We start from the raw sequence: 26492 nt of genomic DNA on the forward strand, positions 1-26492 counted from the left end.
ATATTATTTTATAAATTCCAACGAGGTAAGTGGATGGTAAATGTTTTATTATTAATAAAAAGGTTTTGTTGTAAATTATGCTCCATTGGTATTTTTGTGTTTTCTACCCACCTTTACCTCCGTGACGGTGAGATATCGTGATGTTTTTACTGGGATAGTGTAACTCATTCCTTATTTAATCATTTCAGATCAAGAGGACATCGTTCCTGAGCCGGTTCCGCAGGAGGACGACGAAGGGGACGCCTAAAGACTCCCTAGTCACATTCGTAGTTTTTTTTTTTACTTTCAAGTTTCTACTTTAGGTAGTTTAATCCTTTATATTTTGTGAGCACGTTTTTTTGGTTTTAGTGTAAGGGATGTTATTCAAATTCTGACTTCACTTCCGCATTTGATATTTATAATATAATTTCCATTTTAAATTTACGGGGCTGCTACAAATATCCCATGGCACGTACTTTCCCCTTAAAGAAAAGAAAGCGGCACAGTGTAGAGGAAGATTTTTATGGTGATGAAGAAATGAAGGGAGATGATTCGTTCTTAATTAATTAACTGGCAAGGAAAGGGTAGACAAGACTCACCCCCATGCTTAAATCCCCTCGAAGAAAATAAAAATGTAGAAAAGAAAAGTTGACCTTCATGCCATTTCATTTATTTGAGGTCAAAGAAGGTCTTTGAAATGGAGGGTATCAACGTCCAAGATGAGCCTTTTAATACCAGTATGTCAAGCCCATCCTCAAATGTTTTGGAGTTTGGTTGCCATGGAGTTGGTGATTCCCAAGTCAATTATCCAATTTCAATGGCAGTCACAGATGAGATTGCTAGTCGATGCTTCCACAATATCTCCATATTAGATCCTCAGTATTAAGCGTATATTACTTCGGATATAGTGTTTCGGATTCACTCAATGATCAAAATGGTATCTTAATTCACAAGATGATAATATATTAATTATATTTCCTGTATATCTCTCAAAAGTCTTCTTAGTCGTCCATGGGACCCGCTTTAAAAATCATACAGAGCTCTCCTTTTTCTTCTTCAAAATTCTGATTCACTGTGAGATATAGATTTCTGCTTTCCCTTCTTCCCGAAAGTGGATTCAAGGTTGCAGACTCCCACAGTTGACTTACAGTTCTTCCCCGAATCTGCCTTCGTTTCCATCTTTTTCTTCTATCATACTGATGCTTACTAGTTTTCTTTTTATTTTTTCTTCATTGATTTGCTATGCGCCTCTCTTTCCTGGTCGTCTTCTTCATCTACACTGCAAGGTCATCTCCTTTGTTTGGTAGCTGGGAAAAGGTTAGATTCTTCTGCTACCGTTATCTTCTCTACGGAAATTCCGTCTTCTATGGATATCAGACCTTCCTCTTTTTTAGTCACACAAAAACTGTAATGTCAATTTTATATTATGTGCTCTCTGATATTACAGTTGATATCGAGAAATTGTTACTTGCATGCAATTTCCTTTTCTATGAAATAGAGCATCAAGCTCCGTATCCTGTGAAAATCTTTTGCATATATGTGTTTATGTATCAAATGAGTTTTATGAATTAAGCTTATGTTTGGAGCAAATAAACTTGATAATTTGCAGATGAACTCCACATTCTTTTCTAAAATTTTATTTGTGCTAAACACGGTGTCATGTTGTTTTTTAATGAAACCTGAGCAAAGGCATCTATTTTCATAATCATATTTATGGATCAAATGCATGAAGCTTTTAGTTGTTTACAAACAATACTACGTGACTGATCCGGTGGAGATTTTTGTTGCTCTATTGTGCAGAAGTAATCGCAGGTTGATAGGAAAAGGATATAATGTCTGTGTTTCTAGAAATCCTGAAATGTATTCTTTGTTGTGAAGAAGATCAGCATCATGGTGACAATGATGATTGGAGAGATCCTCCCAGGGCGTCTCGCTTTTTTGGGACTTTTGCAGGGAATAGCTTTGCTTCTAGATACCATTTGTTGCAATCTGAGTCAATGTCAAGGACACAAAGTTATCATTCTACTAACACAATTTCATCTCCTCTCCTTACAAGTAGCAAGGCAAGACCCGCCGCATCTCCAGGTCGATTAGTTCAGAGCAGGTCAGTTTTAGGTCCAAGCACGACTAGTTCCCCCTCACGTCTTAACACAGTGGAAAGAACTAATGAAGTGCGTCAGAGCTCAACAACTTCTAGTTCATATACCACGTACTCACCTCGGTCGTCTATGCCACCTAATTCTTCATCACAGACTCCATCCTCTTCTTTGCCATATGTTAAACCCACAAAGTCTTTTTTGAACCCATCAGCACCATCTCATTCTGAGCTCCCTTCTCCTTCAACTAAGCCCCTTCCGTCGTTGAAACCAACTCTATCTCGTGCTTCATCTAAATCAAGTAACAAGGATAGCTACATTTTGGTTGGAGCATCGCCAACTTACATGATTCCTAAGAATATAATAGACTTGATTAAGAAGGATATTGTGCCTGGAGTTCTGGAACATCCATTGTCTCCATCAACATACAGTGATTATTTTTCTGCTCTGCTATATGCTGAAGACTACTACATTGAGGTACGGGTGAAAGCTCTACCTTTCTCTAAATTGATATTGACCATAAGTTCAACTGAATCTTTAGTGATTAATCAATCATTGCTCATGAAACTTGCTTGTAGAGTTCATTAGCCTGGCATTTTAACTGGAAATGTCAATCAATCTAACAAACCCATAAACAACACATATACACTATCACATGTACAAGTATTTTACTAATTACATAATTTCTTCCTTCTTCTTTAATAACCTTATGAAAATGTGTTTTTTTCTTCTTATGTTCCTAACATTTGATGCTTTTATCCGGACAGAAATGGTGCAAATTCCAGTTGGAGAATGTGAAATTGAAGTTAGAAGTAGTATCAGTCTATAAGAGGTCAGGCAAGAACCGACAAACATCTGAAAATAAGGAAAAGGAGAAAAAGATATTTGTAGCGTTTGAGGTTGATTCAGTCCCTGAAAGGCGACCATTTCTCTTATCGAGGGATTTTGTCTTTGCACAACCTTCAGGCAGGAAACTTGAGCCATTTAGGGTCAGCATCCTAACACTTAATCTATTTGAATTTTAGGACAAAATATTAATTTGTTACACTGTGGTTGAAGAACTTCAGATTCAGTATTTCAGTGCTCATAATTTGATCGTTAGTAATGTGACAAAGCATCATTAATGCATTTGATCCTAACTGGTACTAGAATAAGTTTTAGTTAAGCGATCTGCATTTAATCCTAACTGGCACTAGAGTAAATCTTAGTCAAGCCGGATTGTTGAATCATTTTACATTTTTGCGGATATTAGACAGGAGCGAATATCGCAATTGAGCATTATATATTCATCATGGCATCTTGAAACTTTTGGAGATCTACAGATCTACTCATTTTCTTGAATGTTAATCAGGGTTTGGTACATCGTGTCGTGAGGAGCACAACAGTATTAGTTGAATTTGGAGATGATTTTCATTCTCAGCACCATCCAACATGCAAGTATGACATTAGCTTCTCTTTCAACAGAGTCTGTCTAAAGAGGGCTCATCAGGCCATTGCAGCTGCATCAGATCCTTCATTTCAGAGCTTCATTTTCCCCGATAGTGTTTCCCATAAGCGTATAGCTAGTTCTGCTCCGTACATTCTATGCAACTATAAACTTGATCTTGATCAGAAGTCCACAGTTCATCAGATTTTGGACTTCCAGGGTTCACCACCTTATCTTGTAGAGGGCCCACTGTGTGTAACAGATTCAAAGCTTTCACGAACAGGAATTGTTGTTCAAGAGGTGATATTTCAACTTTACAAACAGAATCCCAAGCATCATATACTTGTATGTGCGCCTATAAATAACACTTGTGATGAACTAATGAGTAGCTTGAAGAAGAAAATCCCTGAGTCAGACATGTTTCGAGCCAATGCTGCATTCAGAGAGATCGATGGGGTACCTCTGGACATCCTGCCCTCGTGTCTTTACAAAGGGGAATGTTTTACTTGTCCTTCCATCCAGGAATTCCGGAAGTACCGGATAATATTTTCAACATTTGTGAGTAGCTTTCGGCTACATCACGAAGGAATTACTGCTGGGCATTTCAGTCATATCTTCTTGGTGGATGCCTCATCAGCTACTGAGCCAGAGGTGATGGTGGCCTTGGCTAATTTGGCCACAGAAAGAACTGCTGTCATAGTTACTGGTGCACCTGGGAATTGTTCAAAATGGGTCCGCTCTGAAATTGCACGAAGAAATGGATTGAAAGAATCATATTTCGAAAGACTATGTGCAAGCTACCCCTACAGGACTCGCAATTCGAGCTTCATTTCTCGACTGGTAAACAGTAGGGACAATCCTTCTCCTTAATATCTATGAATTGCTCTGTTGTCTCATGAAGGGCAACCAGCTGCGACATTCAAACTATGTTATTTGCTGGCTGCATGTATATTTTGCCTTCTATTCTCTTCTTTTTGTACCTCACTAGTTATGCTTGTGGACTATAAAATTAAAGGTAATGTTGTTTGTGTGGCAGACTTCTTTCCGGGATGGCTAGTCTAAATAAGAGCGCAAAATTCCTTTATGATATTTTTAAATCTATTTTTTACAGCCAAAATAGTTGGAAGATGCACCGGAAATAGAAAAGAAATCAAAATCTAATTTCTTGATCAATTCTTTCATGTTATTTAAATTAGGAAAATAAAGTAGAAAATGTACATTTTTTCCTCCAAACTACTTTTGTTTTATGTTACCTCAACATTAAACTAAAAAAGAACACATAAATGACAAGCACAAAAAGTTTTTCCTTGGGCTAATTCACGACAAAGCTTGTGATATTGTAAGATTAGAAAATATTAAAATATGAAAAATGAAGAGAGAAGCAGACGATGAACCTAGGTGTTTCATGGCAACGATGAACCAGATAATTGCAAGAGTGAAGATTTTGATGCAGCAATTTTTCGATTCTACTAAAAATATAAATGCTATGTCTGACTTTATATGTAACATAATAAAAAGTAGGGGAATTGTTGTTTCAGAAATATTTTTTATAACATCTAAAAGATTAGGAAATAATTGTACTTCCTATTTGGTTTTTGGAATTTCTGAGTTTCGAGCATACAGAATCGTTTACTTCTACTTGGGATTTTGAAATGCCAGGCTCCTGTTACTTTGACGGTCATCTGGCAAAAGCAAAAATTGCCTACCATATGTTTCTGCATGTGCCGCATGGTACACCTCTGTGTTCTAAATTCTACATGGATCACGTACTATCAAATTTTACATTGATTAAATAACAAAATAACCTTTTCCATGTTAAATATTACATGGAATATCAACATGTTTATGTCCCAACTGCTAGTAATTACTGCTGGCGTTTAATCAAAATTGCTATTCCTTTGTCCTAATGTATAGACAAAGGAAAAGTTTGGAGTAATGAACATAAAAAGCATGCCCCAATTATGTACCAGAAAAAAATTACCTCTCTGACGTTTAAATATACTCACTTGAACGCATAATTCAGATGGGAAAATAAAATCTTCCTGACTCAAACAAAAAAGTGGAAAGAGAGTTATAATTTTGGTAGTGCTGTTCTATAATGATTTGAAATTCAATTTTCAGTTAAGTAGAAACCGCGCATGGAATCCTATGTTGAAGGTGCCAACTGCCTCAATTTTGCCTGCAAGATTACTGCAGCTTCATCTGCTACACTTTTCTTTTTGGATGCCACCTGCATTTTCAATTAACATCTCACAGCTGATTCAACAGAATGTAACAGCAATAAAATAATAATAAAGATGAAAATCCAGGATCTAAAAACATCTATATTCTGTAGCAAAATTAACTAAAAGTAAATCTGCTATTCCATTGCATTTCACACTTCAGCTAAGGAAATACAAATTACAATGTAAGGACCAGGCTGGAGAGGAAAACAAGGTAAAAAGATGAGATGAGTTGTTTTACAACATAAGTTGGAGAGAGAAGTTTTTTAAGAAAGAATAAGAAAAGGATCAAGGCATTATGTTACTACTGCAAATAGATATACCCTTGCTCTATACAAGGTGGTCACCGGACTCAGCATTGCGCGCAAAAAAGAAAAAAAAAGAAATCTGACAGATGAATACTGGAAAAATCACATGGGTGGCAAAGGTGCCATTAGGCCAAGAGGTCAACTCAGCACTTAAGAGAAGCTCTCATATTCACAAACTCCTCAACCTCCAAATTTCAATGCTTCTAAAGAGCTCAATTTTCAAAACGACCTGATAACCGAGGTATAAATCCACAAGATCATGCATTGGCGCCTCTTTATATTTCACATCATTTATTATACTGATTCTCATCTGAAAAGAAGAAAATAGTTTCATTTGCAAAATGAAGATAAGAAATCTCTAACCTCTCCTCCTAAACACACAAACCTTGAAACACTTCTGTAAGATCCCTTAGTTAACATCTTAGTTAACATCTGAATAAGGACATTATGACTGGAGTATTGGTTTCAAGAAATATGGCTTGACACTAACAAGTTGGATTTTGCAAAGAAGCATATAACAACTACAGTTACTGCTCTTTATCGCCTTACTATGAAAGGTTTTTTTTTTTTATTTTTCTTTAATGGTCATAAAATGAATTATGCATTAATGTCAGTCACAACCATCTAAGTTTTACTTGTTTCATTACCAATTAAATGTTATCATAGGAATCCACTGGGGCGTTTGGGGGGATTGGTGGAATGTATATGATAGCTGCAATCAATAAGAACAAACGTGGGAGATTCCTGGAAAGAGCGGAGTCCAGGGGGTCAGGATAAGTCAACACGATTTGTGTTTCAGAGGGTCCTCATGGAACAGGGTGGATGAAGATGGCCAACATGCTGTCTTCTGTGATTCCTCTAGAGCAGGGAAGAGAGAAGCCAAAAGGCGCAGAGGGAAGAAAGACACAGGGCTGTTAGCTCTTCCCAATAGTATAGACAGACATGTTTGCCAAAGTTGTCGAACAACCCACACAGTGGCTATGCACCAATCACGACAATAGGAACAGAAAGAAGACAGATTGGATACATGATTCGATTTCCAATCAGCTAAAATCATGCCACACAATCTGCTCTAGCATTACAACAGAGAAATATGGATGGGGGGAGGATTTGTGGAGATATTGCAGAAAATTCAGCAATTCCTGTTACTGATAATGGTCCATGATTCTAGGAAACGGATGGTAAGATGGGTATTAAAAAAGAGTAAGAAGAATAACACAAAAAGAAGCTACCAAAAGGCTGTCCATAATGGGCCAGGTTCGTCTCACAGCCACCCATTTCCTGCCAATGGCCCACCACAACATTTACGCAGGAGGCCTATCCAAACTGAGCAATGACGGAGGCCCATCAAAGCCGATCCTGGATATGGTCTAGGAGGTTCTCTGTTTCTTATCATTTCCCTGTCCTACTTGAATCCCAACAGGTAAATAAGGATCAAGTCCTTTTATGTTCGAGAATAAGTGGTTGCCACACCCGGGGTTCAAAGAGATGGTTAGAGAAGAATGGAAGGACGAGAAAGGGGCAAATTCGTAGGGATTTCGATTCATATACAAATTGAGAAAAAGGGGATAAAAATAAAAAGTGGAACAAAAAAGTTATTGGGAATGTCTTCTCAAAGAAGGCATATCTATTAGAAAAAATGAGAGATTTAGATAAAAAGGAAGTAGAGGGCAACACCTCGGAGGATCAAAAGAGACAACTAGTAGAACTTAAGAATGATTTAGATGTGGTAAGGATTCAAGAGGAAAAATGCTGGAGACAAAAGACAAAATTGAAATGGGTGAAGGATGAGGATGCCAATACTAGCCTTTTTCATTGGATGGTAAATTGACAGAAAAGGAAGAATTCATTAACGAACTCGACTCAAACTCGGTAACGACCAGAAAGAGAGAAGAAGTGAATTTATTGGTAGAGAGACCAAAAACTCTTTCCACAGGTACTCACAAGAAAATAACCATAGGCCTTTCATTAAAGGAACTGTGTGTGCCCCTATCCCTTTGGCTAAAGCCGAGGGCATCTATAAAATTATAGCAAAAGTTCTATCCCATAGACTAAGTGAATCTCTTGTTTAAACGATATCTATTCATCAGAGTGCATTTGTGGGGTAGACAGATTCTAGATGCATCTCCAATGGCCAGTGAGGTTGTGGAATACACTAGGAGATCAAAAGGGAAATGCGTAGTTTTGAAACTTTTCGAGAAGGCGTATGACCAAGTGAATTAGAGATTTCTGACTAGGGCAATAGAGAGAAAAGAATTTGGGTTTAGATGGAGAAAATGGATATAGGGATGTCTGACTACCTTCTGTTTTGCAATGATAATTAACGGGAAACTACAGGAATGAGTCAGAAGCTCTAGAAGTTTGAGACAAGGAGATTCTTTATCTCCCTTTCTTTTCACTCTAGTGGTTGACGTTTTGAGCATAATGATCTCCAAGGCTGAGAGTAGGGGATATGATCAAGGGCCTAAAGGTAGGTAGGAATAATGCTGAGGTGTTGAGGTGTCATACCTCCAGTTCGTTGATGACACAGTCCTATTCCGGCAACATGATAATAAGTCCAATTTCCCATGTTCTTAACTCTCATTCAAGTTTTTGAAGCTATTTCGGGTCTTAAGATAAATATTGGGTACGAGAGGACTTATTAGGACTAATGTGGAGGAGTCACGATTGACGAGTTAGTGATAGAAATAGGTTGCAGCAAATTGGAATGGTCTTCCCTGTATCTGGGGGTCCCATTGGGAGGTAACTCGAGTAGCATACACTTTTGGAAGAGGGTTGAAAACAAGGTAGCCAAGCATTTTAAAAGTTGTATGTCTAAGATCCCTGACAGGGTAGCAGATAGGACTGAGGGTCACATGAGAGTTTCTTTTGCCCGGGTTTGGGGAAGAATTCAAGGATCATCTGGTGAGTTGGGAGATATGATTTCTATTCTTATTAATATTTTCCTCTTTGTATTAGAATTAGCATTCTTAATATTGTTAGTATTAATTTCTTATTCTTATTATGAATATTATTCCTAATTCTACTAGTTTACTATTTCCTAATATAACTCTAGTTAGGAACAATTACTTAAAGATTGTTATAAATTGTAGTAGTATTTCACTTATTGATTATTCAAGTATCCAACAATATTTTGAAAATTTCTCATGTTTCTTGTTGTGTGATGCAAGCAAACTCTTAAGTATGATACTTAAAACTTCTTAAATATAATGTCTAAGAAACTCTAGGTATAATATTTAGGTTTTTTATCCTCAAATCCCAAATTAAAAAGATCAACCATATTTGTCCTGTATCACCCTGCCTCTCACGAGGCTCAACATCTTTTGAAGCATGCATAAATGCTAACTCAGGATCCCCAACAAAAAATATCACTGTGTTCAATTAATTATGATATAGAATTAAATAAAGATGTTAAAATGATTAAAAAATTGTATAACTATTAAAATGAGTGTTACAAATAACTTAAATGATATTATGAAAGTTTCCTTAAGTTTCCTCTCATATAAATATTAGTTTCTTAGTTATTTAATTTTTAATTTAAAATTTTTAAATAATTTATGATAAATATTAAATTATTAACAACAAATTACTCTTACACATTCATTTGAAAAAATTAAATAAAGGAATTAATAAAAGGAACGTTTAACTAAAAATTAACGAAAGGGAAATCTCATACATTGATTACTATTCATTTTCCTGTCTATTATTGACTTTTGATATTACTTAATCAGAAGCTAAAAGTAATTCCTTATTTCAATAAGTGCTTCCACTTGGGCATTTGGCCCAACATCTACTCTTCTAGAGTTGAAACACAAGCTAGAAGCTTAGTCAAACGGTCACTTAGCAAGTACTAGACATTTTGAATCCTTATCACGGTAAAATATGAATACAGCAAATTAGGAACCTTAAACTGGCTGTACCTGAGATTTTACTAGTAAAGGACATTGACCTTTTAAAGCTCATTGCTTTTGAATTTCCTTGATAGGATAGACATATTCCACAAAACATGTAAAATATATTATATTAGTTGAACTACCAAATGACCATGTGATATTACACAATTACTAGCCAAAAAGTCTCAAAGCTTATCCTCACAACTGGCGCAACAAAATTCCATCACCAGTCTTGAATGTGTCCTTTTATCCCAGCTTAGATTAGATACTCAGTGTGCATTAATACAAATGAAATTTTTGAACTACATAAAGTGCTGAAAGCATGCTAGAACTAACATAAAATTAACAACTAACAGCTTGAAGGTTTTTAGTTAAACATCAACAGTCTTTCACAAGACAACATATGGGACTAAAATTTCTTGGACATTGTAAATTTGTAATCCTCAACTTCATTGATATACAAGCTACTAATTGGTGATTCCTGTTACTTATTTTCTAGAACACCAATGTCCACAAGTTGCGTACCATAATAGAAGGGGCATCACAAGGTGTTTGCTAATGACATTGTTCCATACTAAAATATCCTAAATAAAGACAGTCTATTGATACAATTAGAATGTATAAGTGAAAAATATTAATTTACATCTAGATTAGAAAGACTCTGTTTGGTTCCTTCTCCATGTCTTCAACTTAATCTTTTAGCATATCTATACTTCTTTTTGCTTTTTTCGAACAGAAGTAAGCCCAAGTGCAGTTTATAACCTACATAATGAAAGCTGATACCTTACTCTTATCTTTTCTCCTACTCTCAATGCTTTGACATTTTTATTGCTACAAATCCAGATTTTGTATAATAAGAAAAAGTTTTGATTGATAAAATACCTCAATGAGCTGGTCAAAATTAGATTTCAGCAAGTTGATCTTTCGCTCACAATAAGCTTTGCCCTCCGCCATAGTTTTCTGACATGAAAACAAAAACAAGAAGCTTTTTCATAACTAGGGAAGTAATGGAGATTGAAAAAGAACCAGTATTCCCTCCAGAGAGTGGAAACGTTATTTCCCACACTATTTTCACTTACTTTTTCTTTTCACATTATCAAACAATCAAATAACATGCCTACTACCAATCAAATATCAGCGTGTGAAATTTTTTTGAGAAACCAAAACTGTGGCTCCAGGCACATAGTAAAATCACAACCATACGTTTCGAGACTCGAAATCTGCTGCTGAGACACTAAACAATCAGCAAAAATAGATTCTGTTTTCTCTGAGCTATAATCCTACATGTCGAGATGAGGACGCAATTGACTCCTATTACATGGATGTTGTTATGGTGTTTTAGGGATGACTGAAGCTTAACAGAACTTCAAAATAATTGAAAATACATCAATCCCCCAAAAAAAAAAACAGAAAAGCAAAAGAGAAGAGAGCGCGAAATAGCTGTACAACTCAAAAAGTTAAAGATTCAAAGAAGGAAGTAAGTAACCTCAACAAAGTAACCGGTGCCGATATCAACGAGGACTTTTTCGGCATCATCGAGCGAGCCGGGAACATAGAGAGAAGCGGTGAGAGGCACCAACATCTTCTTCCCTGAAGTTTTAAGAACACAAAACATATCAGAAAGAGCTGGATAAATAAGCAGAGAGAGAGAGAGAAGACCTTGAGGACGAAGGGAGAGATCGTGGAGGGCGGAAGAAGCGAGCTCGAGGCGGCCAGTGGCCGTGCGAATGTTATTGAGGCTGTCCTGGAGAAGGTTGACTTCGAGATCAGTCTGTTCCTTCAATGCTTTCAGCTGGTCGATGTTCATTTTCTCCATTTCGCCTACCCTCACCGCCCCTCCCCCTCCCCCTCCTCTGGACGACGCCATTCTTTCTGGAAATTGAACTTGTCACGTCCTCACTCTACACGCCCAACAACCCATTGGTAGGTGTTTTAATGAAAACTCGTTTATCGTGTCAAATTTATTTAGCTTGCTCCCATAGTGAAACTAAGCCCCTATAGCTCAGTGGTAGAGCGTCAGTCTTGTAAACTGAAGGTCCGTAGTTCGATCCTGCGTGGGGGCATTTCTTTTTTTAATAAGCATTTCACAAACCTTGTGCGGACAGTTTCCTTCTGACTTCTGCTTTGCTAAACTCGCTAATTGCACCGTTTTTACTTCACCACCCCCGATCTTTTTTTTTTTTTTTTTTAAAGTAAATTAAATATAATACTCATAATATAAGTTTTTACTTGGCAGTCCAAGTCCCAGGCCAAGGCCGGCGCCGGCGAGCGGACGTCCCTGACAAGCACCGGAGGTTTGTGGGTCAAAGAAATCAAATCTCTCACCCTGTGGCTGTTTTAACCCTATTCAGCTTAAAATGGAGCAGCCTCATAAGATCACTCCTCCCACCACCTACAACAACTTTTCAACAACGACATTCAATTAATGGGCCCCACCTTCAATTATTGACACCTTCAGGCTCAGCCTTGGCTTTTTCCCAATTATTAATTTTAATTAATTAGATTAAAAACTAATATTAAGCCGACCTCACTAATCATCACCTCTTTCTTTTTCTGATTATGTATAACACCAATTCACAGATCTATTGGGTCCCTTTTCCACTACCACCACCTCTGAGAATACCCAGATTCCCCCATTCCAAACAACCCTTTTCCCCTCTTCTTTCTCCTCCTACCTATAAAATCTTTTCTCCAAACAACCCTTCTCACTTTTCTTTCTCTCTCACTTGTTCGTTTTTTTTTTAGCTCAAACAGAGTTTCTCATTTAAGAACACAAAAAGAATTTAAAGCAGTGGTTTTTTTTTTTTTCATTTTTCTGCTTTTAAGACCCTCTCTAATTCAATAAATGATTGAGGCTGGAATCTTGAGCAAATAGGAAGAAACCATTGAGTGAAATTTTCCAAAAGGAGATTCAAAGAAATGCATACAAATTGAATTAACCAAAGCTGATAATGAATTGAGAGTATTAGCAGCAGGGAATGAATTCTATATTTACATGGAGAAATAAATTGAAGAGTCAAGAGAAATTAGAGAGAAACAGATGGGTTTTTTTTTTTTTTATTATTCACACAACAGGCCACCCCAAACAATCCACTTAAATACATGGATAACACATTATTTTTCAAACTGATAAATCTAAGAAATCGGCTAAGAATACGATGCAGAATTTCCAAAAACAGAGGTCTTAAAAGAGAGGAAACAGAGCTGCTTCTTTTTTTTTTTTTTAAGACACCATTGAAGCATTGAAGAAAAAAGAACTCCCATATTGCAGGATACCAATTAGAATTCTCAGACACCATAACTGATAGCTGTTCTCAGCTTCCAGCAAAATCTAAGCACAATCACACATCACAAACTCCATTTTTCGGCTGCTTCAAGATCATGAATCAAGAAAGCTTTGGTACGAGTCAAATTGCTTGTGTCTTCACTTGTCGTATATCTATACACCCAATTAGGTACTAATACAAACACATAACAACATGGACAAGAAACCTTCCATGGCTTCTTCTTCTTCTTCTTCTTCTTCTTTTCTGAGTAAGCAACCACTCACCCATTTGGTTGAAGAATACAAAATTAAATTCTATAATACCAACACAAGCAATATACACTACACACATTCTGCAACGCTATTAATTCTGAAACTCCCTCTCTCCTCTCCCACCAAACCTCCAAAAAGAGTACCTAACCCCTAATTAATCATCAACCCAAGTACTAAAAACCCTAATTGAATTCATTCATCCATGCTTGAAATTTCTCAAAGCTCTAACACTAACCCTAACTTCCACTACAAATTACCTCCTCCATCCTCGCACGCAACACAAAGCAATGACAAACGTACGCATATATATCATAGTCTATAACTATATACCCAAGTAGTCTCCACGACGACATCACCTCCACCAAACTCGCACCCACATCAAATTCAACGCGGATCTTCCTCTCTCCGCCCCGAACTCCCTGGACCGCCTGATAATGAAGCCAGTAAGTTGAGATGCCCAGGCAGATAATTCCCTACCCGCGCTGCCGACGCCTCTCCCATGGCAGCCACCGCTGCCGCCGCGGCCGCCGCGTGCTGCTGCTGCTGAACAAACAACGTCTGCTGTTGCGACACGGCTGCCGCGCCCCCCGGCTGCATTACCATCTCGGGTGGAGGAGCAGCCGCGGCAAAGCTCCAAACCTGCCCAAAATCAGGCCTCGCCGGCAACGCCCAGAAACCTCCAGGAGTAGTAGGACCTACTATGGACCCCACAGTGACACCGCCGTCGTCTTTTCCACCGGCATCATCCTCCGTTCTTACACGTTTCCCGAGAATGAAGGGAGCGGGTCCCAGCAAAGGCTTGTGATCGAGAGACGATGAGATGGAAGAGGAAGTGGAGGAAGATGACAAGGAAGTAGAGTTGCTGCCGCGGACGGATACAGATACGGTGGAGAAACTAGCGGGAGTGGTTCCTGTTCCAGTGGCAGCTATTATAGATGGCTCGGCTTGACGGAGGAGCCACTCGATGGTTTGACCGTCGGATTTGTGACCCAACTCGCGAGTGAGCTGGAAGACTCTGGCGGCGCAAATGATGGGCATCCGGATCCTCCGGCCTCGACCATCGACCTTGCTGTGACGGTCCTTGGAGGGCGGCTTCTTGACGGCGAGAGCGCCGTTGCCGGGCGGCTGCTGCCTCTGAGGATCAACTATGGAGCCATTCGCAAGACCGTTATTGGGTGCGTCAGAATTTGACATGGGTGAGAATTAGGAGTGAATTTGAAGACTTGTATAGTTGGGGTTGAGAAGGGAGAGAGAGAAAATAATAAGGGTTTGGTAAAATGGTATAGAGTATAGAGAGGGAAGGGTTTTGGAAGAGGGAACAGAGAGCTAATCATTGAGCGGCAGGAGCTGGTGGAGACAGGAGGGAGGGCACATGGGTGGTGGGACCCGGTTAACACAGCTCATGGCTGGAGCTTGAAATGGACGCGCTGTTTGCTTGGTACTGAGGGGTACGCGCCTCCTTGCAGAGGAATTTAAGTGGGAGCTGTCAGAGTGGGTCCCAGTTATTTCCGTACTTTTGAATTGAAGGTTCCAGCTACGTGGTGTGAGTTGATTATCCATTCATCTCTTCCCACCTCAATTAACTCCCCAAGATTGAATGGGGTCTCTCTTTCTCTCTCTCTCTCTCTCTTTTTTTAAAAAAACATTTATGTCGATAATTTTAAGATTTAATTAAATTTCTATTTTTTTGATTATTTAATTCTCACAACCTTGTATTAATTATATGTTAAAACTAAATAAATTAAAAGAATTTTTAAAGCTAGTTAAAAATCAATAATTTAATCTACAAATGTGTACATATATAATAATATTAAGAAGATATAAAGTACAAATCTATATAAATTTTTATTGAAAAAAATAATAAATACATAATCTGAATGCCTATTTATTTAATTAAGAAAATAATTACTTTATATGTAAAATATATTTTTTTTCTACTAAATAAATAGAAGTTAAAAACATATATATATATATATATATAGATTCTTGAACTTTAGCCTAATTTTTGGTATGGGAAAAATAACATCATAACTTGGGTTGGGGCTGATGTACTTTATGACAACGAAATCGTTTTATCCATTGATTTGATATACATGCACATCATTTAAATGATGTCCTTTTTTTCTAAAGGAAAAGTAAAAAGCTTATCCTCTCTCTGTCTATATATATATACACACACACATATACATATAACAGCTTTTAATACATATATATATTTATAGATGGTAATTAGTTTTAACTCTAATATTATTTTTGTTTACGTACCTGTATGCTTAATTATCTGCGTAAATACTCACTCTATATGTCATTTGCCATTTGCCATTAATGAAAATATAAGTCTCCCTCTCCCTCATTCTCTTTTTTTGTTGGTTAAAGAACTTTTACTTTCATATATAAAGTATTGTTTCTTAACTGCAAGACAATAAGTCTTTTTTGCAGTTTTGAGACAGTTCCTTCTTGATGTTAATCTCATAACTATGTCTCGTGGAGTCAAGCCATGATATATGAAGAAAAAGTTAGGTTTTACCAATTGGTCCCCTGATATGAATTCAAATCTTCATACTTTTTAGATTCGTAATAATAATATGATAATTTCTTAAATATTGAATGTTGTATTTAAATTTTATTTTTTAGAATTTGCATAAGATACGGATTAATTTTTAAGATAGCAACAGTTCTCAAAATTTTCAATTAAACTATAATTTGGTCAAAAACCAACGTTATGTTATAAGAAGAATTAAATAAATTTTAGATTTGGTTGCTCGTGAAGAAAGTGTACATGTGGTGTTATTAATAAGTTATATTGTTACTTTTGAATGAGTAAGTTATGTCATTTTATAAGACTTAATTTTTAAATTCAGGATTAATCGTTTATGTTAAATTTGATTTATTCCATAAACTTGTAATTTAAGACGAGCTATTAAACAAAAATAATATTGTACGGCTGAAAAAGCTTTCATGGCAAGAAGCAACAATCTAAAAGAAAAAATTAAAAATAATAATGACATTTTTGTAATTAATATAACATTAAGAAAGCTACAAAATCCATGGATATACAAGCAAAGGCGAAAACCTAGAAATATATATATATATATATATATGCTAATCAAGCTGCGGTACACTCTCATTCTAAAGACAAACAAGATCGGTATTTTTATATTTCTTCTCGGTACTAATAACTAATGATCTTGTTGTTGAATTATTTATTTATGTTTTATTAAAAAAAAATATATATATATAAGAAATTAACAATCTTAAACTATTTTTACATGAAAAAGCTATCCTCCTTTATCAAATAATAACTTCTCTCGTTATTTGATGTTTCTTTTTCTTTTTTAAATTTTTAAAAATTAACTATAATTTTAAAAGATATATTTGTTAGATTTTACATAAAATTAAATATAATGATATGAAACAGTCCAAATATTACCACCATATGACACAATTATTTAACAAACAAGTACACAAAATGTCCAACTCACATTTTAATTTTGAATTCATATTCTTAAAGTGGTAGGATTTTCAACCAATAAATAATTAATGAGATACGTCACAAAATTAATTTGTTTGTGAAAATTGAATTTATTACTGACTCATTATTGTGTGTAGACCTGAATTCAACATGTGGGTGGCTGTTTTCCAACTTATATACGCCAATTACATTTACGTATATATCACCCGGAGGTGGTGTAACTATGAATTGTTTACATACACACACACACACACATATATATATACACCCTTATTCACACATACTAACTTATTTTTCAATATATATAAAATAACAAGTTAAAAATGAGAATTGAGGTTATTAAATTAAATTTCACATTCTTTGTTCCAAACACAATCTTCACAATAATTTTGTTTTTGTAATTAAAAAATAAAATAAAAGATCACGTCCGACAGTGTGGCGCGTGAGGTACTTATCTTGACCTCAATTGAGGACAGTGAGTGAGTCAGTTGTTGCAAATTGACACCTGGCCAGCTGTTTAATTACACATTATTTTTCCCAATTCAAAGCTTTTGCTTTTTACCGACGGTAACATTTACTAATTTTTACAAACTAATTTTGTACCGGCGGTAAATAAGTTTACAGTCAGTTGTTGCAAATTGACACCTGGCCAGCTGTTCAATTACACATTATTTTTCCCAATTCAAAGCTTTTGCTTTTTACCGACGGTAACATTTACTAATTTTTACAAACTAATTTTGTACCGGCGGTAAATAAGTTTACATTCACTGGTTATTTAGTATTTATTTGGGTGTAACGAGGTCAATCAAATAGTTAATTCAGTAATAAAATTCTACTTTATTATATAAGTTTCTAAAATTCCGTTGAAAGAGGTTTCTAGCAAACATATGGTAAGGAAAAAACATGGCGCATGTGTTATCCATGGAAATATATATAATTATTTGGCCTGGCCATGTATTTCTAATCGAAAATTTAGTGGAATCCTACATACACATATATCACTTAATTTATCTAAAATATTAGTGTTTTGCTATTTTCTTTATTTACTCATTTAATAAGATAAAAAAGTAAAAGTAACTATAAAATTTGAAATAGATTAGTCTACCGATTCATTAAAAAAAAAAAAAAAAAAAGTAATATATAATCACTCTAAAATACAAACTTATCTTATGATAAATATGCAAAAATATTAAACTTGTGAAGTACTATACCAGAAGATTATATTTGTTCACAAGTTTTTTTGTCAAACCCTAACTTACTTATTATCCCAATAGTATATTAACTTATTGTAGAATCAAGTCATGCTATCATATCCTTAACAAGAATGATGTATATTGAATGCAAAGAAAAAATGAAACAATAAAATAATGAAGAACACTAAACAGATAAGGTCAGATAATACCTACGGAATTAAGCACTTTATCCAACCTCTGCCTCGTATATTTATCATTATTATACTACGCTCTCCAAGTATGATTATTTCCTTAATCTTTCTTACCATGGACAGTATTCGTGAAATAACTTTAATGAGAAGAAAAAATAAGGCGTGAAAAGAACTTTCAGGTTTAACCCTAGACATTTTAAGACTCTTTTTCAAACCTTTTCCATTTTAAGTCTTGAAATAGATAAATAGACACGTCTCCTTATACCAGTCAGGGGCATTCGTAGTGGATAAGAGGTTCAAAGATTAAGAAATAAGTTATTTATCAATTAAATATTTTTTTTACAGCTAGATTTGTGTTTATGTTCTTGTGGGAAGGGGAAAAAAATTATGTTTTTCCTTTCAAAAAGAGATGATTAGAAAAATCCTACTAATTATAGCTTTCTCCAAACCTCTAGGAAAAACATGAAAAAATTACTTGAATGGTACAATCCCTCCATCATTCTAGAATGAAAAGGTTGATCTTGTATTTCTTAATTTGTGAGGAGACGTTGTTAGATGCTTGATTTTATTTTTCTATTGAGACCATACCTAAACCTGTACTTGAGAGATGATTATTCATCCATTAATAAGGGATGTATGGATTATCGATAAGAGAGCAGCTGTGGTGGTCCCTCCTGCCCATGAATCTCTCAAATCCCACATACGAATAAAAAGTTAGATTTACACTAGGTCTCACCTGAATCTCCCTATCTACCCTCATGAGAAGAAGTTTGGTTTAAAATGCTAATCCAAACAAGGGACGCACACTATGCTAATGTGCCTCGAATTAACCACATCTCAAGGTGAAGTGCTGATGAACACATTGAATTATCTCTATGGCTTAGAGTCCTCACATCCCAAGCATAATGATGTAATTATCAGGGGCACACACTACCACTAAGCTAATAGCTCATCATGAAAGCCTCTTGCTTGGTGCCGCTATGCTAAGCCAAAAGCGAGAGAAATTCAATCCATTTTTTTCCTATTTATGCCCCATGTCAGAATGTGGTGACATGAGGGAAGGGGTAAATGGGGATCCCATCAACTTATTTAGACATAGAATAATAAGTTCACGGGTGCAATATTAAACAAAAATACTCAAAAAGTATTATCTCTCCCTGAAAAGGAGGCGACCTAGTTACTCCTTCCAGTATGATTACTTTGTTGCGACTTCACTATAATTATTAACGCTGCCTTCAACATCCCCCTAATATGACGAGTAATGTTTACAAGGCCTATGAACAAATTTATCGCCATATGGTTGACCAATAATTACTAGTGATTCATGTTTTATGCATGCGAGTTGCAGCCTGTAATCCGAGTTGAAGACAAATTTTTGGAGTTAGCTCACTCTCATGCGGTTGCAACGCTTTATTCTAACCATTGTAGCATGTCTATCGCCTAAGACATAAAAGGCATGATGACTTGACATCATCCTTACTTTCCTTCAGCTTATTACTGATAGTCTATTTAGGTATTACAAACTCAACAGTGGAAACTAAATACGAGGGTTGCACTTATCGTAGGACTTAACCCAACACCTTACATCACGAGTTAACGATAGCCATACACCACCTGTGTCTGTGTTCCCGAAGGTGCTATCCATTTAAAGAGGATTCACAGCCCTTGGTAAGTTTCTCTACTTTATAACGATAGCCATACACCACCTATGTTCGTGTTCCCGAAGGCGCCCCTCCATTTAAAGAGGATTCGCAACCCCTGGTAAGGTTCTCTACTTTATACGTTAAATTAGACCACATGTTCCATCGCTTGTGTGGGTCCCCATCAATTTCTTTGAGTTTCATTCTAGGGAATGTACTCCCCAAGCAAGATATTTAATGTGTTAGCTACAACATTACACGGATCAATATGCACAACGTCTAGTATCCATCGTTACGAGTAGAATTATTGTGGTATCTAATTTTATTTATTCCCTTATCTTTTATCTGTAAGTGTCAGTGTCGATCCAATAAAGTACTTTTTGTGTTGGTGTTTTTTTTTTTTTTTTTTTTTTTTATGTTTGTGCATTTCACCACTCCATCGAAAAATTTCTTTGTCTGTGTTGTACTCCACTAGGTAGTTTTCATCGTCTATCTAGGGTTGAGCCATCGAATTTAAAAATAAGAAGACAAGATTTATTAGTACTTATGATTAAAATAAAAATAAAAATAAATTTCAATAGCTCATAAAAAAAATCAAATAAGCTAAATGGTAGACAAATATGAATTTTATGGAAAGTGAATATTTTTGAAATAACATTTATCAAAATTTTCTTCTTCCTTTCAAATTTCTTTTTATTAAATATTGACAATGAAATACAGAAGTGAAGATAAAAACTAAAAACCAAATACATTTTCATTCTATTATCCATGAAAAAAGATGTAATTCTCCTACCTTTATTACTACATTGTATATTAGGAAATATCGTCAATTAAATCAATAACAAACTATCTTAAACATTACTTCTTCAATCATTAGTTTGAATTTTTTGGCTTTAAAATTAGCATGTGGCAGATCAAACCTATTAGAGACACAATGTTTGAATTTAATTTTTATATACATATATATATATGTACATGCAAAAATACTAATATGAGTTTAGAATATTAAAATCACTAAAAATGTTAATTATTTGCTTACAGTCAAAATCATAATTTTATTATTTATTTAAGAAAAATTAGATAGTGATGAAAAGGTTAGTAAAACAATTTTTTACTAAGAAAAATTGGATAATCATGTGAAAATTAGATTGCTGTTCTCTTAAACTAAGGAAGCATTCTCCAAACCAAACTGTTTGAACTAGACAGGAACACTAATGTCACCGACTTCTTGGTTTTCGACAAAGGAGCCTCCAGCATGTAAAAGATTTGGATTCTTCAGACCTTTTCTTCTCAAAAAGCAAATACAACCGTTCGTCGTAGACAATTTTCTTCTTCTTCTTGGGCTGCTCCACAGTTCCGAAATCTCTACAATGTCGTATCCTAAGATTTGGGTGCTGGTATCTTTTTCCCAGTTGATTCGAGAAACTTAGTAGCTGCTTTCGACCCCAACCTAAAAACTCCACCACCCTCTTCATTCTAGCCTTTTGTTTTGAACTTATAGCAGGAGCATATGAGTAGTCATTGTAATCCTCAGCCCATAACCGTTCACGAGTGTCTTCCTATTCCTTCTTCTTAGCTCATAGCCATTTTTGAGCTTCTTCTCCCTTCTCCATTTTATCATATTATCGTTTGAATTCGATTTTGAAATCTCGAGCAAAAACAAACATTTCTAAACGTAAATTAAAGATTTTAAGATAGTGAATGCAAAATATAATTCTAAACCTGCATTAGTTGTCAAAAGTTATATTTAAAATTGATAAATGTTAATGTTAATGATGGAGATTATTGATTTTGCATTTTATATTTATAACTTTTCAATTTATATATTAATTGTAGATGTTGTATGACAATTTTGATGATCAGAAATATTTTAAGAAAATAACTATTTTCTAGTCAAGTTAACAAAAGGCCTCAATGATGTTATATTGTATATTATATTATATAAAATAATCTTTTTTGACCTTTCTCTTCTCTTCTCTCTCTCTCTCTCTATATATATATATATATGTAAATTTTTATATGTGTAAAACAAAAATTTATGAAGAACTACAGAGAATTGGGATGATGATAACGAGCGAAAATTGGAGATGCACACGAGAGCATTTATTCCGTATCCTAAACCGCGTTTTATGCGCTACTTTTAATTTAATCATCATTTAAATTTATATTATATGCTTATATTTGTATAGATGCAATATTGTTTAATCTAACCACTGCAGCATAAAATTATATATTATAAAATAAATTGAAGATCATAATTTGATTGCGTTGGCAAATGAATAATATATAAAAAACATTCCTCCATTATAATACATCATCATCATCATCATCATCATCATCTCGTAATTATTAATAATATTATTGGCATATATAGTTAATATATAACATGATTAATTATATGTATAATTTATAAGTCTCTTCTTTGGATAGTGGGTCGTTTAGACATGGCCATCTCCGTATCTTTTGATTTGAGCAATCAGTTTGTTATTAGATCTTTCTCAATTTGCTCTGTCTTTTATTATACACACACACACACACACACACACACCCACATATATATATATATGTATGTATGTACATGTAAAGGGCAAAAAATAAAATAAAGTAAAATAAAAAGACAAAATTATCAGAAAAACCCCAAGTGCCATAAATGATGGGATGTTGTCTTTTTAATTAATTGTTATTCCCAACTTAAAACACTTTTTTTGGTTAATTAATCTCATGTATGTATGGTGGGTCAGGTAATGAAATACAAAATTATATCATTAATCATATATGTATGTATGTATATATATATATATATATATCGACAATAAGTATATATTAGTCCACGTCCCTGCATAGTTAATGATTGTCTATATTATAAATATAATATGTTAATTCTACATAAAAAAATATATATAATTCTGAAGAATTCATTTCTTACATTATTAATAATTTAAATTTAAATATTTAAAAATCAATAATTTAGTTTCAAATTTTTTTAGATAAATAGTATTTGGACTCAAAATATTACAGATGGTATCATGATAATATTTTAATTTCATATTAGAACAAAAGATTATTGAGGTTTATAATATATATATATATATATAAAAAGATTATTCACAAAATAATTCGTTAGAATTTTGATTTTTTACATGCATGGTGAATATATATAAAGCTAAATTCTGTCCGTTCCGACTCTGAACATTTATCTTCCGTAATATGAATTTGAATAAATTATATAAATTAATTTGCACTTTGGGACCAAATTTTTTGACACGTGTATTTTTCTAATGGTGACCATTTTTCGTTAGTTTTTATTTTCTGCATATATATATATGTATAACAGCTTTATTTATAGGCTTTAGTGTTAATTGATTAACACTTTCATTTCTCATGTTTTACGTTCTGTTATTTTAATTATATATATATATTTGTGTGTGTGCGTGTGTGTGTGCGTGTTAATATAGGAGCTTTGTTCATGGGGTAAAGTGATAATTAATTAATGCTTTCATTTCCATGTTTTACATAATACTTCCATCACATTATTTTTATCTAAATTTTTACTTTTTGTAACAACACCGAAATTTTAAATGAAAATGTATATATAAAAAAAATTCTAAGTGCGGAAGCGGAATAAAAATTTTAATTAATATCCCTTACACAATGATCCAAACGTATAAAAAAATAAAGTAAATAGTAGAGATGAATGTTATAAATAAACTATAAAATTTTTAGACATCTACTCGTTGTCTTCCTGAGGGACAGGCTCGGGAACCAAGTTTTCCTGATCTGAAATGGTTAAGTAAGGAATGAGCTACACTAACCCAGTAAAGATATCATATTATCTCACTGTCACAGAAGTAAAGGTTGGTAGAAAACAAAAACGACCAATTGAGCATAATTTATAACAAACTCATTTATCAATGATAAAAACTTTTACTGTCCACTTACCTCGGTGAGATTCATGAAAACAACTTATGAGAAACAATAACATCATAAATATCATAAGATCATGCACACTTTGTAACATAACACATATCATACTTTTGTATTTCAATCATCAGGCAATAAATTTCCTCTTTTGTCAGCCTATTAGTATCCATGGGGATCCATAGAGGGTTCCCACTACACGTGAACCATTCACATTAATAACTTAATTCCAGGACCGTCCCCATATCCCGTCTGGTATAGGCGCCAAAACCATAAACCTCAATACCCCGTCTGGTATGAAGGTGAAACGGGCCGTCCCCATATCCCGTTCGGTATGGGTGCCAAAATACATAAAGTCTCTATACCCCGTCTAATATGAGAGACCACGTTCCTGGTAGGGTTCTCTATGGACTCGGTCCGTCCACCATCTCCCAGGATATCTAGTTAGGTTGTTGACATTATCCATTTATCAATTCACATACCTTTTTCCATGTTTCTTAATCTCAATTATCCAATCAAACATAAACACGTAAACTAGTAATGGACACCAAACAAGGCAACACAACATCGGGTTCACAATAATTCAAACCATGATAAATGAAATCGTGATTCATGCATACAAAATCATAGAATAAACACATCAAGCACCATACTGCATTTAAAACTGTAAAATAAATCAAACAACAACTGACCGAAAAATACATCAGATTCGGGCTCTATTAGCAACCTTAATTAATTATACATATCTATTAATTCACAACATACCATTTTATCATTTATTAAGCTTTAGTGCCGTAATAGGAAAAAGGGTGAGAGATCCTTACTTGTTTCAGAGTCTGAAATCGGATTCTCACTGCGCCTACGGGCAGTCCCTAAATTCCTTGAATTTTTTTTTCGGAAACTGAAACACACTTCCGGTACCTGCACATGTCCCGAAAAAACCCCAAATCAGACCCAGGGCCTTTTCGGCCAATTTCAGAATTCTGGCACGACGGCTCCGCCGTGCTTTGGTGTCGCCGCTGCCGCCCATAGTGGCGATCCATCTCGGGTTGGCTGTTTCCGATCGTTTTCGGCCGAATTCGGCCAAACTTGCATTGGTTCCTGTGATAAAACACCCCTAGGTCCCTCGGTGGGCCAAAAAATTACAGAAAACTGAGACTTACCGGCGGCGGAGCTCTCAGGTGCAGTGACTCCTCCGACGCGAGTCGCGATTTAGTGTTTTGTTCTGGTCAACCTGTAGAGAAAAGGACGGTTGTCACAGTGGTATAAAAATTACATCGAATAAGAACCGGGAAGGGACTCATTCGGAGGCAAAAACTGAAGAATCCCACAGCGGCGCTGCTGGACTTTAGCGGTATTTTTCGACCAATTAGCCGGTGGTTTGGCTCTAATTTGGCCACATGGAAGTTCAGCATCGAAAAACGAGCCAATGGGAGAAATTTTACCTTGTTTGGCAATAAGAAAATCCTCCGGTGCAGCGGTGGGTTGCGGCGGCCAGTTCCTCCAGTGGCTGGGTCGTCTTCTCTGGAGAGGGTTCTGGCGGCTAAGGTTTGGGGTTGGGTATGGATACTATTATTTATAATATTCCCTTTTTAATCGGAGCCGTCCATTATGATTTAATATGGGCCGTCCAATCGCGATTAAATTAGGAATGAATCTGGACCGTCTGTGCATGATTCAATTTGGGTCGTCCGCACGCGCTCTTGATCTAGGTCGTCCTTCCGCGCGGGAACGGATCTGGGCCGTCCGATCGCATGCACGCAGATCGCCCATGTGGCTCCGTCCGGCGTGGCTCTCCGCGTCAGCATCCCTGCCATGCGGCGTGTCCTGGTTGGCTGGGGCTGCTGACATCGCTGACGTGACGCTATTTTTTTAAATTGCATTTTGACCTCCGATTTTTGATTTTCTTTTTAAAAACACCCCCAGAATCTAAAATTTCACCATTTTTTCTCAAAATCAATTTCAATTAAATCCCAAAAATAATTTTACCCCATTTTATTATTATTATTATTATTTCTATTAAATTAAATTAAATTAAATTAAAACTTTATAAATTAAAAATTAAAATAAAATAAAAAAATAAAAGAAAAGTTTTGGGTGTTATAACTCTCCCCCTTTTTAAAGAAATTTGGTCCCCCAAATTTGCCTCTTACTCTTAGTCGAACAAATGAGGATACTGGGCTCTAAAGTCTGATTCTAGCTCCCAGGTAGCCTCCTTTAGCGAGTGGTTCTGCCACACTACTAAGCTCTTTCGGTCCGTGATACCGACTGGTACTTCCTCATAGGATAAGTTCTCTTAGAGTAGAAGCGGTTAATGAGCCAAGACATGAGAGGGGTCCGGGTTGGACTTACGTAGCATGGATACATGAAACACATTGTGGACCTTGGAGAGTTCTGGAGGTAGTGCTAGTCTGTAGGCGGCAGTATCAATCCTGTCTAAGACTTCATATGGTCCAATAAATCGGGAGTTCAGTTTTTCCCTCATGCTGAACCTACTAATTCCTTTGAAAGGAGTGACCTTAAGGAATACCCGATCGCCTTATTCAAACACTATATCTCTCCTCCAGGTGTTTGTATAACTCTTCTGCCTACTCTGAGCCGTTTGAATATTCTTTC

General features: G+C 35.5%; 3 protein-coding genes and 1 non-coding gene across 7 annotated transcripts; 2 read left to right on the forward strand and 2 right to left on the reverse strand.

Annotated features, from left to right (window-relative positions):
- The first annotated feature begins 678 nt into the window (after positions 1 to 678).
- LOC110813896 (putative RNA helicase SDE3) lies at positions 679 to 4590 on the forward strand. Of its 3 annotated transcripts, none has more exons than XM_022041172.2 (4): positions 679 to 916; positions 1780 to 2552; positions 2843 to 3064; positions 3427 to 4590. In XM_022041172.2, exons 2-4 carry the CDS (start codon positions 1812 to 1814, stop codon positions 4369 to 4371), a joined length of 1908 nt encoding a protein of 635 aa, XP_021896864.2. In that variant the 5' UTR covers positions 679 to 916; positions 1780 to 1811; the 3' UTR covers positions 4372 to 4590. The 3 variants fall into 3 exon arrangements, with proteins under 3 accessions (XP_021896864.2, XP_088062848.1, XP_021896863.2); XM_088206722.1 differs by lacking the exon at positions 679 to 916 and adding an exon at positions 939 to 1296 and having other exon boundaries at positions 1783 to 2552; XM_022041171.2 differs by lacking the exon at positions 679 to 916 and adding an exon at positions 940 to 1296.
- An 870-nt stretch (positions 4591 to 5460) lies between these two features.
- Positions 5461 to 11833, reverse strand: PFD5 (prefoldin 5). Of its 2 annotated transcripts, none has more exons than XM_022041188.2 (4): positions 11584 to 11829; positions 11411 to 11514; positions 10807 to 10884; positions 5461 to 5731 (listed from the first exon to the last, which is right to left on the reverse strand). In XM_022041188.2, the coding sequence occupies exons 1-4, from the start codon at positions 11789 to 11791 to the stop codon at positions 5648 to 5650; spliced, it is 474 nt and encodes a 157-aa protein (XP_021896880.1). In that variant the 5' UTR covers positions 11792 to 11829; the 3' UTR covers positions 5461 to 5647. The 2 variants fall into 2 exon arrangements, with proteins under 2 accessions (XP_021896880.1, XP_088062849.1); XM_088206723.1 differs by having other exon boundaries at positions 5675 to 6341; positions 11584 to 11833.
- An 82-nt stretch (positions 11834 to 11915) lies between these two features.
- TRNAT-UGU (transfer RNA threonine (anticodon UGU)) lies at positions 11916 to 11987 on the forward strand. Its single transcript has one exon. It is a non-coding gene; the product is annotated as a tRNA-Thr (tRNA).
- Positions 11988 to 12950: 963 nt separating this feature from the next.
- On the reverse strand, positions 12951 to 14754 carry LOC110813909 (TCP family transcription factor). The gene has a single exon (XM_022041187.2). It carries the CDS (start codon positions 14654 to 14656, stop codon positions 13847 to 13849), a length of 810 nt encoding a protein of 269 aa, XP_021896879.2. The 5' UTR covers positions 14657 to 14754; the 3' UTR covers positions 12951 to 13846.
- Positions 14755 to 26492: the final 11738 nt, after the last annotated feature.

Source organism: Carica papaya, chromosome 6 (genome assembly GCF_054855325.1).
Source record: "Carica papaya isolate Zhongbai chromosome 6, ASM5485532v1, whole genome shotgun sequence".
NCBI lineage: Eukaryota > Viridiplantae > Streptophyta > Magnoliopsida > Brassicales > Caricaceae > Carica > Carica papaya.